The sequence below is a fragment of the Sipha flava genome, unplaced genomic scaffold (assembly GCF_003268045.1).
Source record: "Sipha flava isolate LNK unplaced genomic scaffold, YSA_version1 34_pilon_pilon, whole genome shotgun sequence".
Lineage (NCBI taxonomy): Eukaryota > Metazoa > Arthropoda > Insecta > Hemiptera > Aphididae > Sipha > Sipha flava.
Genome location: NW_020273045.1, coordinates 2,441,994 through 2,460,699, shown reverse-complemented (window position 1 = coordinate 2,460,699; position 18,706 = coordinate 2,441,994). Strand labels below are relative to the sequence as shown.

At 30.0% G+C, this 18,706-nt stretch overlaps 1 protein-coding gene across 1 annotated transcript in view; it reads left to right on the top strand.

Moving 5' to 3' along the window:
- Positions 1-18,706, top strand: part of LOC112687452 (voltage-dependent calcium channel type A subunit alpha-1) — a 303,497-nt gene that overhangs the window by 123,496 nt on the left and 161,295 nt on the right. The window contains exon 2 of the mRNA XM_025560177.1: positions 12,493-12,685. Coding sequence (XP_025415962.1) covers positions 12,504-12,685 — 182 coding nt within the window. The 5' untranslated portion in view covers positions 12,493-12,503. The remainder of the gene's footprint in view (positions 1-12,492; positions 12,686-18,706) is intronic.

The following is an 18,706-nucleotide window of genomic DNA, read 5'->3' as shown; positions in this document are numbered from 1 at the left end:
CTGTTTTCTGCTAATTAATTAAAGTATAATTATGTTTGAGCACGAACGTTTCTATAACGAGCGAAAAAAATGTAAAACGTAAATTATTACAATGTTATAAAAGTGCTGACCCAATGACACTACTTTTCGCCTGTTGTATTTCCAGCGAACTGCTTTAGACATAGACGTTTTTGTTCGTGGTCGTTTGCGCTTGTAAAATTGTACATGTATTGAAAATCTATCAACAGCAATTAGTTAACCTGCATAACGAAACGTGTACACAACGTCGAGTCGGTTGTATTCAGTACAAGTGTAGAAGAAAGATTTTTGAAAAATCGCGCATAATTCATCGGCGAAATGATTGCGCAATTAAGAACGGAAATAGTATAATTATTTATTAATTTTATTATTATAAATTATAATATTATTATTATTATCATCGTTGTTAAAGTTTCGTTAACATATCTTGCCTTCTGATATCCACGGGTTTTGCATCCAACGAGTTCGCGCTCGGAATCTGAATAATCACATCTCGGTTTTGCATTGCGACGCACGTGCACCGAATTTTCACGCAATTAACTACTGCGAAACGACGGTTTGATTTTAAAATAAAAGTTCAAATACATTTATTTTGCGGAGCACGTCGTTGCGCCGTTGCATAAAATATTCACGAGTGTTTAAACGCACATGCATATTCGCATGCTTCAAAACGGCGTAGGTAATAACGTGGACGGATTATTACCGTCATAAAGGCGGTTCAGTAATGTAAAACGTGTCTATAACGCCCGCCATAGGTATTCTAGTGTGTAACTTAATGAGTTCACTTGCAGTGGAATATGTACGTGTCATACCGCACACGTGCAAAGGTGTTCTTTTATACTAGTTTTTTTTTTCTTCTTCTTATTTTCGTATTTGTCTGACGTTTAAGACGATAATGTTCGCGGGATACTATTGTTCCTATTGTACACTACCTGTGTACAACGTGCGCGTATCGTTTTAATTTATTGTTGTCCCGTGTGCAGTTGTGTCACGGATACGCGTTGGAAGCTTACAGGGTGATAGGCATTTCGTGTTACATCGGTTTCCTCGTAGCAATTATGCAAAACAGAGAGAAATTTATGACAGTTAAGCCTTAAAAAGTAGTATAATCCCAAACTGTTAAAAATAATTTTAATTTTCAGATGCCTTTTCGATGCATGGTTGTCATCATTTAAAATGAAAGTTCCAACTCTTAGCTATATACCGTATAAACATTACGTTGAGATGTTTTTTCAATGAATGATTCATATCATCGGTTTAATACATTTCAATGCAAATTTTTTACCTGCGGTACCGGTACCGGTACTCAATATTTAGAGTTTTTAAAAGTTTCTTGCACGTGTAAATACAATATCAGACACAAATATAAATATATATATATGATGCATCAAAATTTTCCTCCGTCAACATAATAAATTAAACGAAACAAATATTTTCTAGACTTAAACCCAATACATGTGAAGCTTCACTATAACCCCGTATGTGGGCATATACCTGTATATACTTACTTACGTGTCATCTTATCGATTTTTACCGCTTTTTCAACCACCCTGTTACCGAATGTGGATTTATATATTCCACTTGGCCGCAATGCACCTATGTATTGGTCAAACACGAAACGTGGGGTCCTTTGTTTGGACATCAAACGTTGGCTTCAGTGAAGTGGCATACACATACACACACGCACACACGCACACACAAACACACAAACACACATGTGTACGCGTAGATTTTCCCAAGGGTGGTAGGCATTGGTGAACCACGTCTTTGTGTCCATACGAGAAACCGGGACACTGTATTCCGGTCTTTCTCTGCCTCTCTCTATAGAAATTATCCGTCTCCATTCCACCCGCAGTGCAACTGTAACCTTTGCCGGACATGTAAAACTCAATGAACCTACGTTTGTAACTGTAATAAAATGAATCTAGCTTTAGTGAACAAGGGGGTACACAAATATTCAGAGCGAGCTAAAGACCTTTATTACCTTTTTCTATGAAGGAATATTATTTTGTACTTGTATATAAAATATTTTCTTACCTCGTATTGACGTGGTTGATTGGTATAAAAGGTAAAGTTTAATGAAATAAATATTAATTTTATATTTTTCTTGAGATTTTGATAAATGCTTGATGGAGACGCACGGCACAACACTGTTTTTGGAGACTGCTCGAGAAGTGAGTAGTGGAGTGTTTCTCTTGCCTTTTTATGTCTCCAATTGTTGTTTTTGTTGTGCATTTCCATCATAATGTTATTATTGATTAAATAGGTATTATACAATGCTACAAATTAGTTATATTTTTGTATACATGTTATTTTTAAAATTAAATAATATTTTAATTTACAAAGTAATTGATAATTAATATGTGTTCGTAACTAGATTTGTTATTGATTTGTCTTTTAATTTGTTTGTTATTATTTTTAATGGTGATTAACATGTTTTATGTGTTTACGAACATATATTATTACATAACCTAACGGTCAACGATGGACCTTCGTGGCGATGATATAAACCATATCATGTGCAAAGACTTTTTTTCGTTTTCAGACATTTGGTGTAATTGCTAAAACGGTCACTCATTATCTTACTTTCGTTCCTCTATATCGTGTACGACTGCTACTATGGGGGTGAGATAAACGTCATGTCGTCCATATATCATCAACCGGGTCACAATCAGAGTTCAGTGAATATATTTCTTTTTTAATATTTCTATAGTTTATATATGAACGTTTGTTTGTGCAGAGATTTTATTGTATTTTAGTTATTTATCCATCCCGCATACATTATAAACGTAGCTGTTATTTTTATTATATTGCGGTTTTCAAAATTATTTTCAACTTTAAGCACAATGTTTACAATTTTGGTCTAAAAATGTGAAAATATATCAATATTAACAGCCATATGCGTTTTCAATTCGAAACCCTCAATATCTATACGTGTTCAAATATTTAATACGATTAATTCGGTTCGAGAAAATATAATGACATGTTCAATATTAATTGAACATTTTAACTAAATTCTATGGAAATAAAAAGAACTTATCATCATGATATATTAATTAAATAAAAGGTAGTTGTTTTTCAATATATTGTAAAAAATAAATTTTAAATATTTTCAACAATAAATTTTTTTATTCCTCTTTAATTTATATAAAAAGAAATATTTGACAAATAATTAATTTTTAAACATATATTTACTAGCTATCCCTAGGTACTTTATTATTGAACTGATAAGAGGGAGAAAAATCTACACCTTATTATAATATATAATATCTTTGCAAATTAGGTGATGAGCGGCTTTAAGTTTATTTTTCTAAAAAATGATTCAAGGTTTAATCAATTTCAAATAGTATAGGAGGTATATAAGTTATGTTTAGAAAGTTTTTAGTGGATTGTCTTATTTTATTATCATCATTATTTTACTTATTTTCCTTTTTACTTTAAACTTGATCGTATTATTTTAATGACTTATAAAAATAAAAACCTCTCTTGGGATTAAACAATAACCTGATGGTTTTATGATTCAATTATTGTTTATAATTAATGGGTCGACTAATGCATAATATACGATTATTTTTCAAGAAAATAACAAAAAAGTGAAAATAGTAATGATTAATAATCATAACGTTATATTGTTGGTAATTATTTTCCGAGTAACAACAAAAATAATTACAACAATAACACAAAATGTTTCTCTTCTTAAATTATTTCAATTAATATTACAACAATAATATTATAAAAGTTGTAATATGTTTATTTACCGTATATGATTTTTATTTTTTCATTTTTTTAACTTGATTTTAACGAAAAAAAATACTTTAACTGATGGCGTAAAACAGCTGTAGGGAAATAATTATAACAATAATAGTATATTGTAAATGAATGTTTAACAACGTCGGGCAAATGGTACATAACATGATGGTAGGATTACCATATATATATGGCATGATGGTAGTATTACCATATATATAATAATATTATAAATGCAAATCATACAATCCATGATACCTCACAAAGTACTGTTTTCAACGAACCGCGGTAATACGATAGTTATTTTAGCACTACACACTTGTTTACCCGACGAATTCAAGTATTTATGAAAAATTTAGATTTTCACTGCGTATAAATATTTCAATATATATCTGGAGCATTCAATAAATCCTCAAATCTTGAAAATTAAACTTCACTATTATGTCGTATCAATGTCGTTTTCGAAACGTATTTACTTTCGCGAAAAACGTTAAAATCTATCACTGGAACGTGGATTGAACGTTAAGAAAAAATAATCCCAACCGGTACAACATTAAGAACGTAAAGTAGAATAATTAACGTCATTTATTATTGTATCGGAACTGTGGTTTGGCACAGCCTGATAAGAGTAGTTTTGATACTGACCAAATTTCGCGGTTTTATTTTTATTTAATTACTTCTTTTTCTGTTTTTGGTGGAAATTAACACGCATAAAAAGTATTTTCATGGTTAATTATAATCGGCGAACAATGTGACGCGTTGCTTTAAGTAATGCGAGAGTAAATTACGATCGTCCATTTTTTATGCGCTAAAACGTTGATAATAAGGAATGACGGTTTTTGATCAAAAATATACTCTTTTTATTTCGGCCGATTTATTTTTCGACCAAATTTAAATTAGGCCGATTCCCTTTACGACCAAAACAAAAATGTATATAATAAATTTAAAAATATACAATTGTTGTCAATAATTATTAAAATACTAATATAAAAGAGAACGATATTTTGCATCTAGTTTTGATCTCTTATCGTAATTAAAATTGTTTGCATTTTTTTTTCGGAAAATCGGAACTTTAATTTTGAAAATTGTAGGACTTCGCTCGTTACGCTTGCCGGCTCCACTCCCAAACTCGAGTGCCACTGCGTGGCAATTTTCGGGTGGATGGGGCTTCACCCCAAAGGGAATTATAGTCTAAGGCTAACCTTGTTTTATAAAAACCTTGATACTGTTGCAAATGGGATTATGTTCTGTATGTGAACCTAAAACCTTGCTACGCGAGTAAAACCTTGAATATTCATTAATATATTATAATAGTTTCCATCATAATCAAATATTGTATATCATTATTTTATTATTTTAAATTTACTATATACATTTTTGTTTTAGTCGAAAACGGACTCGCCCGATAATAACATGTAATGTACATACTTTTATTTCCATGAACCCGTGTGACGGTATTTGCAACTGCTGCGTCACGCCACTTAATATCACCACTAAAATGCGAAGAGACGTGGTTTATTCCTAACGAATTCTCAATCGTTTATAATTTTTGTTTTTAATCATATGCATTATCTCTATTATTAATATAATTGATCATTATGAAAGAACATTTTTATGTACTAATTAGTTTAGAAGTTAATTTTACTCAATTTGTTATTATTTTCGACAGGTTTTGACTACTAGTAGATAAAAAATAACCATTAGTCACATCAAAAGAGCAATATTCCGCATTACGATTTGATTCGAACATGGATTCGGATGTCCGGATATTCGAATAATTCTAATATTCGAATTTCGTGCCCTTACCAATTAAAAAGGACTTGATGTTACATAAACGTTATTGTTATCGTACCTGTGGTGAAAAATGTATGAAATTCAAATCGTTATTTGCACCATTCCGACAGCCCCGAGTGGTCGGTGAGAAACGTTTCACGTGGTTACGGATTTGGCGACCCAGCTGTTATACATAATAACACCGTACTATATGGGAATAATTTTAATTGCTATTCTCGCGGAGATGAACCAAACCTTTGTGTGCCAACAGGCTTCACTCGACTCACGTTTTTTTTCCTTTTTGTTTTTTCCTTTATAATACTTATTAATCATTTTTCAACGCTTAAGCACTTCTACGTTTAGCAGCCATACCACCCGGCGTGACGACGCGTTCGATTCGATGCATTATTCATTTTCCGCACTCGACCACGGAAAAAAGTAAAAAATAAAAATAAAAATCGTGTACGTACGTAGCTTAATACGATTCAGTAGTGAGATTGAGCTTTCAATACAAACCAACATGTAGCGCGAACGGTACGCGTGATTCAGAAAATATATCAATTCGTCTGTCCTCTCACATCAGATGTATTTTAACACTCGTTGTGTTTTATTATTGTGATATTATATTGTTTTTTTAAAAAAAAAAAAAAAAAATTGCAACATCGATAAATCTTTACTGGGATAACATTTGTTTCTACAGCCGTCTCACAGCGATACCGTCTCTTGTTATTTTTATCACCAGGAGACGTACAACTAAAGGTTGAATCCCCTGAAGCTAATAAAAATTGACTTTTTTAACTTTTATCTCAAATCCATGAGGTTCATATTACTTATTGTGTCGTTGGATTGTATTTTTTCTTGAATAACAAGGAAAACCTCTCTCGTATGTAAAACGAAAGAATTCGTATTTAAATGTTTGTACTGAACACGTTTAACAATTTCTTTTCCTAAATAATGTCCTGATAAATTATAAAAGAAATCGAATAAAACATCAACAGCAAAAAATGTTAAAACTACATGCGAACCTACATATGAACTTGTCAGTTTGTTCAGTATTTTTTTTTATTCTTCTCAACACGATGGATTTTCAAGAATAAACATAATTATAAATATTGTCAGACGTAAAAATACCAATACCTGATTATTTAACCTTGTAATTTTTACGTTTTTGTAGCATTCGTTTTTGTAATTCTATAAAGTTTCGTAAACTATAATACGTATAGTAATTAATAGTTTAATTCAAACGTTTGAAATGTTTAAAACTGTTACAAACACTAAAACTCGATTAAATGCTATACATTCCATTCGATCGGATATTTTTGATTAGTAGCAACCCGCCGAGTCGTCAGTGAAATTGGATCTGAAATGTCACCTATAATAATAAAACCATGAAAAACAATAAAATTTATTGTTTTTCACAGTATATAATACTATTCGGCAAAAAAATCACGCAGTTGATTTTAAATAAAAATTATTAATGATTTTTAAATAGATTTTCATTATATATTTATAATAACGTGGAGTCATCAACGAAATTAGTGCATGTTATACAATTTATTGAGTAGATATTTTGATAGCTACCATGAAAATAATTTATCACATTTTTCCAGTTTTACTTAATTTATATCGATTAATTACTATTGAAAAATTGATCTGATAGAATAGAAACGGAAAAAAATATATTTATAGCTCCCCTCCCTCCCATGACTATTTCTCTAGATAGACTAGACTGTCTTCACCATCATAATTTTCATTATTATTATTACTATAGTCATGATCATTTAATTTATATCTTACTATAGTCCAAACGTCACTTTTTAATGCATTACGTTTTATTTGTCCTTATGCTAGAGGAATTTTAATTGAAAAACGAAATAAAACCAATATTCGTCGAGCGTTTTAATTATAAAAATCTATCAATTTTACTTACATTTTCCGGTTTACTTTTCGCATCATGTGTGTAATAGTTTCAGAACAGTAATTGGTCTTGCCCGTGGTTACATTTGCAACACTTTTGCCCACGGGTGAGACAAAATTTAATTTACTACTGCTTGTGTGTGTTAGTTCGTCACTGATTCTGTTAAAATGTCCAGCACATCTGTTGATTATAAACTTAGTCATTATATTTTATAATAATTTTTTACTAACTAAACTTTATTTAATAACTGATTTCATAATAACGATACATTAATTTTACAAGCATTTTTATATCTTCTGAAGTTGCAACGTATCGTAATTACTAAAGTTCGTATGTCGAAGCTTTAAAAAAAATAAAGAAAAAGATTTAATAAAATTATGCAGTATAAAGCTATATAATATCCATTAGAAAAAGCTTATAATAACATTTGAAAAAATTCTTTTATAGCTCACGTTCCGAGGATATTATGCATTACCGTGTAAAATATTATAGCGGACTCACATATTTTATTGGATAATAAATGTTATTAGATAATTCGTATTATATATTAATGTACTCTTGGCGTAAATTTCGATAAAAAAACATGAGTGCCATGATAATTCTTTTCCAATTTAACTTACTATTATCATAAGTACGAGTTATTTTTAATTAAATATCATTGTTATTTTATTTAGAAGCAACGAACGATTTTGAATTTATAATAGGTATGAGAAATAAAAGGTTATGGGGATAAACGAAAATAATTAATATTTCTAACCTGCTAAGTATTATAGTTTTAAAGTTTCAGAACACAAAAAACTAAAGGTTGATCCCTACACTATGCATCTTTCACATTTCGTAGTGTTTCGTTCAGTTTTCAGTTTACTTTTGTTTAGTACATATAGTTCATGCCAACAAACAGGATGTTCATTCCTTTTTATTTAAATAAAAATCAATAGTTATAATAAAGATGAATGAACAATTGCATCTTATTGACTTAAAAAAAAAAAAAAACCAAATTATATTTATTTTAATACATATTCTGAATGATATTATGACATATTAATGACATTTATTATACTGTGAGGTTATTATTGTAATTTTACCTATATTTAACATCTAATTTAATTTATAATATAGTGATATCCTTTGATTTCATAAATTTAGTACCCGCTCACAAAACACGGTAAAAAAGTTTTCAAGAAAAAGTTTTTCATGAAAATGCTATGCTCCGTTATTCACGAAATTAAACGAAAATGTGAAATCACGAAACACATGCATAATGTCGAGCGACGTTAAGAAATAATGTACAAAATAATTCAAAAACATTTACTTTGTGAATACAAATAATTTTTGATAAAATGAATTAAAAAAATTGAATTTACTTTTTAAAATAAATGACAATATGTAAATATTATCAAATAATTTTAATTTCTTGACTATTATTGTTTTTAACCATATCCCTGCAAACTTAATCGAAAAAATAATGCATCCTAGTAATTTAATCAGCAAACCGATCATTACAGTTATTCATAAATACATTGAACACGGGTATAGTTATTATCTTAACTTATCTTACTCTTACTTATTATAACTTATTTCATAAATTCTTTGATCATTAGAAAGCTAAATTATCCCTAAGTAACATAAGCATATTTATTATTAGAAAAAATTAGGAATAACTAGTAAAACTTGAATAATATAAGTCGAAATTCGATAAATACAATTATAGATCCCATTGTCTCGAGTTCGAACCACGGTCTCGATAGACTAACGCATTCTTTTTACATATGTATTTTTTTCTTCTTTTTACTTAATAATTTTATAATTGGTTGCGTCTCGGGGAAGATTTTAATGTATAACATACCTTGGAAAAATTACATGCACTAATGATAGATAAAGTAGGTTATTATTAATTTAAGAGATTCCTATGTTATGTGTCTAAAAATGTGTCTAAAATTAAAAAAAAAAAAAAAATTAAAACAAAAAAATCTAACCCGTACAATGATTTTTACGCGCAACGTTGTATATGGATGATAACATGGTCGCCGAACACATATATTATACACACGTATACTTTAAAAGAAATATTATCTGTAGTTTCATTCAAATTGTAATCGATTCTGAATCATCAATTTAAAAAAGAGGAGGAACGAAAGAGAGGGTGTATGTGTGTGTGAGAGAGAGAGAAAGAGAGAGAGAGAGAGAGAGAGAGAGAGAGAGAGAGGATAGAAGGATAGAGAGAGAAAAAGATAGTAAGTGTTATAGTATAATACACAGGACATATAACCATTGTGTGAGACCAGATAAATGTAATATAAGTGCTTTTCGTGATATTTCTTAACTGTGGGACTGCGGAGGAAAAATTGATCGGAAACCAGATGTTATATCGAATGTCTGACACTAAATATTTTTCTACACGTTAAACGCTTTCGATTGTTCATTGTTCATCGTGTATAATGTCACGCTTATGCTTAATAATGGTCGGTGGCTGGAGCAAGCTAAGCCCCTCCCCCCGAGACTGCTTACAATCTCCTCGAAAACTAATGATAAAACCATGCAGTAAATTGTGCATAGTAAAAATTATTATAAACGATTTTCCAGCCCCCTCCCCAAATCTCAAACACTACTCACATACAGCACTCGTACACTACGCGGCTGTAATGTGCTAGCTCTAATATTGCAAATATTTTTCATTATTGAAATAATTTCATTGAACGCGTAGTGCTATCACGCAAACGTATTTTTTCAAAATCATTTTTCGAATTTAATCTGCGCACACGTTTTCAACGCTATAGTTAAATAATAAAACAAGAAAAAGATTAATGGAGAACAAAGACCTTATCAACGCTAGTGACTTACCCCGACCAGATAAGATATGTATTTCTATGAACTAAATTAAACGAACTCGATGTATTTTATAATGTACAATAAATCAGTGGTTGTGTGTAATCTAATGATTAGATTCTAATCGTTGCTCATTGCAATATTACATAAAGTGCACAACGAACAAGTTGTTAATGCATTTTTATCAGCTTTGACGCGTACGCGTCCGATCATCATCTAATATTATGTTAATATTACAGGAGATCTGGTTTTCTTATAAAAAAAATCAACTTCAAAATGTCTTTCCGTCGACCGTTGCGGTTGACGGCAGTAATACAATTAATAAAATTAATTACCTTTTGACTTTAAAAACATTAATGAGAATCACTAAAACCTTTTAATAACTATACTCTCTCTCTCTCTATATATATATATATATATATATATTATAATAGTTATTATGCAACTAATGACTGTTGACGTCCTGGCGCCCTATTGATGTGTCAATATTTACTATCTTGCCCGAATCTCGAATTCGTTTTAGCAATACGCATTAGTCGTTCGCATGGGAAATTACCGTCCATAATTAAAGTCTAGAGTAGTATAATAGTATAGTATAGTAGTAGTTTAGTATATAGTAGTAGTAGTATAGTAGTATAATATTAAACATGTTATAAAAAACATATTTTTATCATAATCGGTAAATGCGAATCACGAATGGTTATGCTTTAGACATTAATGTTGGTTTCGTGAGAAAACCATCGAACCACATAACATACGAATAGGTATTTGGTTTGTTTATAGTTTTGTAGAGTGAATCATAATCTGTTTACGCTTAGTGATATTTTGCTTTTAGTATATTACATTAAAAAACTTATTGGGGGAAAAAATATATATATTAATATGTATTTAAGTAATGATGCTATTTTCGAAACAATGTATAAACTTATACCTATATAAGAAGCTTAAATTAAACGAAAAGAAAGTTTGTAAAATCTCTAAGGTGTTTTATCGTAAGTCTTGGGCTCGGAATATTCATTGTACAGATTTGCATAATTTTTCAATTTAGTCAAATTATTATTATTATTATTTTTTGCTTTTTTAGTCTCGTTACATTTTAATTAAGCTCAATATCTTTAGTCGACATTTTTATCATTAGTTTTGCGGTTTTTTTTATATTATTATTAGACAAATTTTAGCAAAGCCTGTAAAAGTAATAAACGCATTTTTGTATCTTTGCATTAGTTAAGATAATACTGCTAGTATAAATGCTTTATATTATATTCATTAAACACCTAATTAAGATTGATAAAAATATTTTTAAAATATTCATATAAGTTTTGTATTCTGGTTTTTCGTTTTTCCGTATTAAACTATTAAACTGCATTTTAAGTTACTATGCTATTATGTGGATCTATAAAATTTAGATATCTGACTTCAATACGTATTTGTATGTACTAAGAATTTGACTGTAGATTATTTATTTTTTATTATCAACATTATTATTATTAAACAGGAAACGTAACACTATAGTTGACAGCTATGAAGTCTTGTAATGAATCAGACAGGATTCGCATAATAATAAAAAAATAAAAAGCTGATAATAATCAGACTATTAAAATCTAATACTGTAAAACTAACAAAATAATCAATAATTAGATCGTATAAAGTTTTAATTTTTTTATTGTTTTATCTATTTCTAAATAACACGGTTCATATACATTGTAATGGCTATTACTAGGGAAACGAACAATGGGCCGAATTATATAATCCGATACATTTTACGCTGAATCCATATGATTAACAAATATATTAACCGACAAATAATATTAATCGACATAACTGTGAGCCGAATAAAATAAAAAAAAAAAAAATGTTTTCGCATTATTTTAGTTTTAAAGTGTCTGCGTGTGTTCGTTTTTTCTTGTTTGACCATTTATTTTACTAAAGTAAATTTAACATTTTAAAAATAAATTTTGGCTTATATTTAAGTTCAGATTTTAATTTGTCGGCTACTTTGTATTTCCTGTCATGGTTTTAGGCCAAAAGTTTGACGGCTTAATGGGTTTGGCCTTTTGTACCACACCTCTATTACTGTTACGCGTGGAACATTATTACTTAGAACATTAATTTTATACACGTATACATATCATCATTGCATCAATAATTGCATCGCTATGATGGACTTAGCGATAGTAACTAATCGCGAATATCGTTGACGGTGCTTACAGGTGGCGAAGTGATGTTGGGTGGCGTAGTCGGTCGCCATATGAGCATACGGCGCAGAGAAAGCTCTCCGTCCGTACCTCACCCGGGCGGTCCTGGAAGTCCGCGGTACAGGAGACGGAGACGAGCAGTCACTACTTCGGATCACAAGACATGCGCTCTCATACAGACAAGGATCAAACTGGGCGACATCATCATGTGAGTCCCTTTTTTCTATACATTTCTCTATTCTATTTTTGTATACTATAGGTTGTGTTGGTTATTTTTTGTTGATGTAGTTTTTAAACATTGGTCTCTAATGATAATTTTTTTTTAATTATAATTATTATTATAATTTTTTTCAAGTTTTTTAAAAAAAAAAAAACCCTATCACGATAGTCTTTATACGTGCGTTTTTAAATAATATTTGTATATGCCATTGTTATATAGTTAAAATATGGATTTACGCATCGTCTATTTACATACCGTTTTTGTAATCATAGTTGTGCTGAGCACTCGACGTTGGGACGATTTGTTCGTATTATTAAGATACATTTATTTGATATATTATGCTTGGATACTAGATGTAGAGATAAAGTAACTTTTGATATTCTGAAATCCTACTAAATGTGCGTTATGACACGTTTGGAGTCTTATAACGATTTATGTATGTTTATTTTCGTATATTTTTAATTGATATCTTTGAGTATGTTCCATAAATAATTGTCAATAACAGTATCTCAGAAAAGAAATAAATAAAGTATTATTCGTAAAAACTGTGAAGCACAAACCATTTAAATACTGTAATTCATATAAAATATAACACCTCTATGGATAAATTAAATTTTTGTTAAGACTATTTTAACGAATATGATATTATTAAGTTAATTTGCTTTCAATCTAATAATACCATTTCAATATTATTTAGGTTTTAAAGGAATAACAATTTTTTTACCAATTTTGACCGATCAACCCTTGTTGAAACACATTTGAAGTTAAATTAAAAATCTTACATTGTACAACGAATAATGCAGTTGAACTGAATTCTAATTCTCATTTATAGTTCTCCCAAAACTTTTTATGTTAACTAAAACATTTGAAATGGGTAAGATTCCAAAACCTCGTTTTCACCTATTTCTGTATGCGACACGTACGGTTATAACATGTACACGTAAAAATCGAATAGAAATTTATTTGAAATCGACTACCATCCAAATTGTACTCTACATTATGTATGCAAAACCTTTTCTGCCAGTCAAAATGTTTAAACGAGTGTTGACTCTTCCGAAGTACATATCGTAATATGTACTATAACGTTTTTTTCTCCTCATATATTAACATCTGATAGTTCTTAATATAGTGTTAATTGTTCATTTAGTTGTTTAAATTCCACTTAGAAATGTCAGCACTTCAAGTTGTGATATTTCGAACGTTAAACGGTACATTTCGTGTTCTACAAATGCATTATTTAACGTTCATAAATGTGTACATGGTAAATCATTCAAAACAAGTCTTAGGCGATTATGAACATAACTGTTATTTATAGTCTAACAGCAGCGTTGTAGTACACAATTGCAATATCCGTACACTATACATTGTATCATAATTTACTAACTCCTTGTATTTATTGCAGAATAAAGACATTCGATTGAACAATATATTAATTTGAATCTAAAAAGCGTATATTATATACTCACTTGTACTATTTATAAATTATCCAGTACGAAACGTTTCCTTTACATCTTTATTTGTTTTCTGGAACGAACTAATCTTTTAATGCCGGTACGAAAACTACTCATTTAGTGAGTATTGAAACCGTTTCGTTTTAATTTCAATCGTGTAATTACACCTACTAGTTGTATTGATATTGCGTTTCAAAGCGAATTTCCAGAAATGTATTTGAAAAATATACGACTAACAAAATACTGTGCATGCATTTGGCTCATAGTAGTTCGTCATTTTATATTTTATTTCTTTGAGTAAAATATTTTACACTATGGGTGCAATATAAATAATAATTATTAAAATTAAATGACAGAAATATTTTATCAATTCGTGAGCCAACACTATGCTGCAAACATAATACGAGTACGTTAAACGATATATTTTATTGTTGAACAATTTAATTTTTTTTATAAATAATTTGCAACTGCTTACTTTGTCATGAGGTGTGTATTACATTTATAATAAATTGTATAAATATTTGTCTTTATTATGCATGACAGAGAGCGTTGTAAACGATTCAATTTCTTCTACTTATAATGTGACTTTGATGAATTTCGATTTTTTTCATCGGTATTAAAAATAGAATATAATAAATAATTATACAATGTATTTTAGTTAATTGTTAACTATAAATATATATTGTATTTAATAATAATCATACGTACAATTTATTTGAATAAAATACAATTCATTAAACGTTTTGAACGTGATGTGTATAAATCTGGTTAATGTATAGTATCTTATGTCGATATTATAAATCAAGAATTTTGATTAATTATTTATTTAGTTGTATCATGATATTTTCGTGATTCTTATAGTACATACGGATTTAAATATCATATTTTCTTGATTTGTACATGTTAAAATATAAGCGTACCTATTCAACATGTTGATGTGTTTAATGAGTTCATTATTAATGACATTCTCATTCTCACATTTCAATATAAATTCATAACTAAAAATATAAAACTACAATATTCGTATTATACTACTATGTTTGAGCTGTCATTCGTAACTAGTTCGAAACGAGTCGAATGAACAGATAAAAAAGAGACTTACAAATATTTGCAAAGTTCGATCTTGAACGTGTTTGAATAAATTATGAATACAACTTAGGGAATATTACGGCGTGAAACTTACATAAAAACAATTCAGGAATAAGAAGTTTACGATATTAGCATATATTTTAATCAAAACTACGAGTGATAATAAGTATTAAAATGTATTCGTCAGCTATATAAAACTTAGGTCCTACATTTTTTTTTCAGACAGTTATTTTAATTTTTTTTTTTAAATTGTTAAATATTTAAAAATAAATGTATTGGCTATACGATTTGACTCAGCTGAACAATCAATACTGATTGTACCTCGAACATCATTTCTGATCTTAGACATCGTCATTATCGGTTCCATGCACGTTGACTCGTCCGTTGACATACCATCGTGAATTTGTTTTTTCCTTTTCCACATTAACACAGTTAAGAATTTGATCAGCTTTCCTTTTTCGCTTTTGTCGAGTTGACTATGTTTTTCTTTATTTTTCGTTAGTTGGTTTATTTTTTTATTTTTTTTATTTTTTTCCTTACACACGTGGTTCATATATATGTGTTACTCAGCTTCCGATCATCATCCATGTTAAAATTTTCAATGGCTCCTCATGCCATCCACCGTTCCCTATGATTTACTTCTACGGTTAATATTTTAACATTGTTACAAGCAATATACATGTTGTTCTTACTCAACACGATCTACTGCGACTAATTTTTCTGTCCATTCCCGTACCTTGGGTGTCTATTATCATGTAAGTCGTACGAATTATTTCAACACATATACGTGTATTGTCATTTGCCATATACACGGTGGAAAACATGAGTCTTACCCGCATAGGCGTACACACGGGTATAGAACATTCAGCTTAGGCTACGTCTCCTATTTTTGAGGCACCAGATTTTAACTACAGAAGTTTGTTGAGCGTAAAAATAGAATCACCGAACCCCTTCATTTTCTCCAAATCGTATTAAAAAATTAATAATAATTAAAAAAAGAATGTGATTTCGTTGTGAGAAAAAAAAACACTACGTATTTGTATATTCATTTGTCGAGTAAAGATTTACGCCATACCCATATGCATTTTCCCGTCATACAAATATTTATGACGGTGAAACTTTGCGTTCAATATCCATTTATGTTCAATCCATTTCAAATTATCATCTTTTATATTAAATTAAATTATCTATTATCAAACACACAGAGAATAATATGATCTGGGTTGATAAGTCGATTTTTTTTTTACGATGCTTCAATTTCCAAGTAATCTATGAGTTTTGTTTGAATTCACAAATTTCTCAAACAACGTTTTCAATTTTTCAATTTGGTCGGATTAATTCAGACTAAACACATAAAATTGATTCTACTGAACGCAGGATTGTCATTTTGTACGTTTTCAAGACGGTGCAATGCATGTGGGTGCATAAGTGTTTAAGATCAGTAATTTACACGTCATAATGCGTTTCACGCAAAAACATAGAACCCGGAGGACATCTCTAAACATCTCAAGACAATATTCATACACGCATGTATGACATACATATAATTATACGTTAAACGTGTACGGTAAGGTTCAACAATAGACTACGAATGAAAACAAGTCGAAAATGTCGAAGGTCATTTAAACACGAATGGAATAGTATATCGAGTATGGACATCGAAGATATACTTTTCTGTTATAGTATACCTACTAATACCTATTCTTATCACTTGGACGTCAGCGGTAATCCGTCGTTTACAAAATGTCACGAAAACCAGGAGACCACTTGTTTCTGAAATTTCTGCGTAAAATCATCGCAACGCAATACCGTTCCCTGCAAAATGAATACTTATAGATTGAATTCGATTTGAATAATAAATAAATATTTCTGATAAATATTTCGATTTTCACCTCTCGTACCTGAACTACGGACAAATAATCGAACACCGATTCGATTGTAAACGGTAGACGTGTGTCGTTAATTCCCAAAAACAGTCATTGGTCGAAAACGTGTGTCACGTACTGGTAATTCGGTTAATTGATATTCAAATGTAAACGGATTGCTAATCGTACTGCACAGACGTGGATAGCAAACTTTATCACATTAGTCAACAGCCGTTGTACAGATGTAGCCGGTAATGCGATTGTTACGATGATAGTTTAAAGACGGCGTAACGTTTAGGCAAAAGTAGTACAGGAATGCGTACCGGGGTCAACAATACGTATTATTATGATTCTGCGCAACCTAGCGAAACAAGAGTTATAATATTTACTCGTTAATTGTACTGATCCATCGTTTTAGTCCGAAGTTAATACATGCAAACTTTCCGTGTTTTATGTTCCGTGAACTTTTATAAAAGATTCAGCCGGAATGTGAAAGATTACAATATCTCGATTTTGTCCAAGCCACCTTAATTTTGTTCACAATAAACACAATCGAACTACGTATTTTTTCACGTAATAAATCGCAACGAATATTCAAAGAGTGTTTTACGCATAGGAACGAGCTACAATTCAAAAGGATAAGGTTTGATAGCCACATGACTACGTCCCATTTTTTTTCTCCAAAAACGACGATGAGTGTAAGTTCAGCGCATAGATATTAAGATCCAAAAGTTGACCACAGAAAAAATAAGTTGAAATGAACATCGTCTTAAGCCCGAAAACATAATTTTCCAAGTGGTTTACGTCATTTGAGAGTACTTTGTGAAATACCAATACAAACGTTTCATTATCAATGACCGAACTAGTAATTCTGAACGCATGGATTATTGGTGAAAATTGATTAAATATTCTAAGTAAAAATTATGAGTTTCCAGAGAAACGGTTTACTGCAATGGCCAAATAGTTATGATAATTAGTTCTCTGCACTGCCCATATTTTTTTGGGTTTGTACCGGACCAGATTAACATTGCTTAAACTGAACCTAGATCAGATTAAATAATTATTTGACAGTATGAACTGAACCGATTGTTGTTATCAAAATGTTATTTATTAAAATGTCGAGCAAATCGAATTAGATCATTTAATTTACTACTGGACCAAACTAGATCAAACTGAACCGATTTATGTCGAAGTAAGACCAAATTGGATCAAATAAAATTGTATTGTCCTAATATTACACCGAGTCGAATCGATATTACTTAAATTTTATAAAAATACCACACCGGATCACAATATTTTTTTTTTTTTTAAATATTTCATTAATATATCAAATTTTTCTTTTATTAACAGTTCAATTGTTTCCTATAATAACTTATTGTCTTCAAGATTCTATAGACATACTCGGAGTTGTATAGTCCATGGGAATTGACAGTCGTACATAACGTCATAACACGATTTTATAATTGCAATCTATTTCGATTGTTATTACTATACACACATTTTGTCAAATGATGCGCTGTACTTCGTAACACATAATTTATTCTTAATATAGTGTACAGATAATCGTTGTATTTTCTATCGTAACGCGTATTCAGAGACCGGAC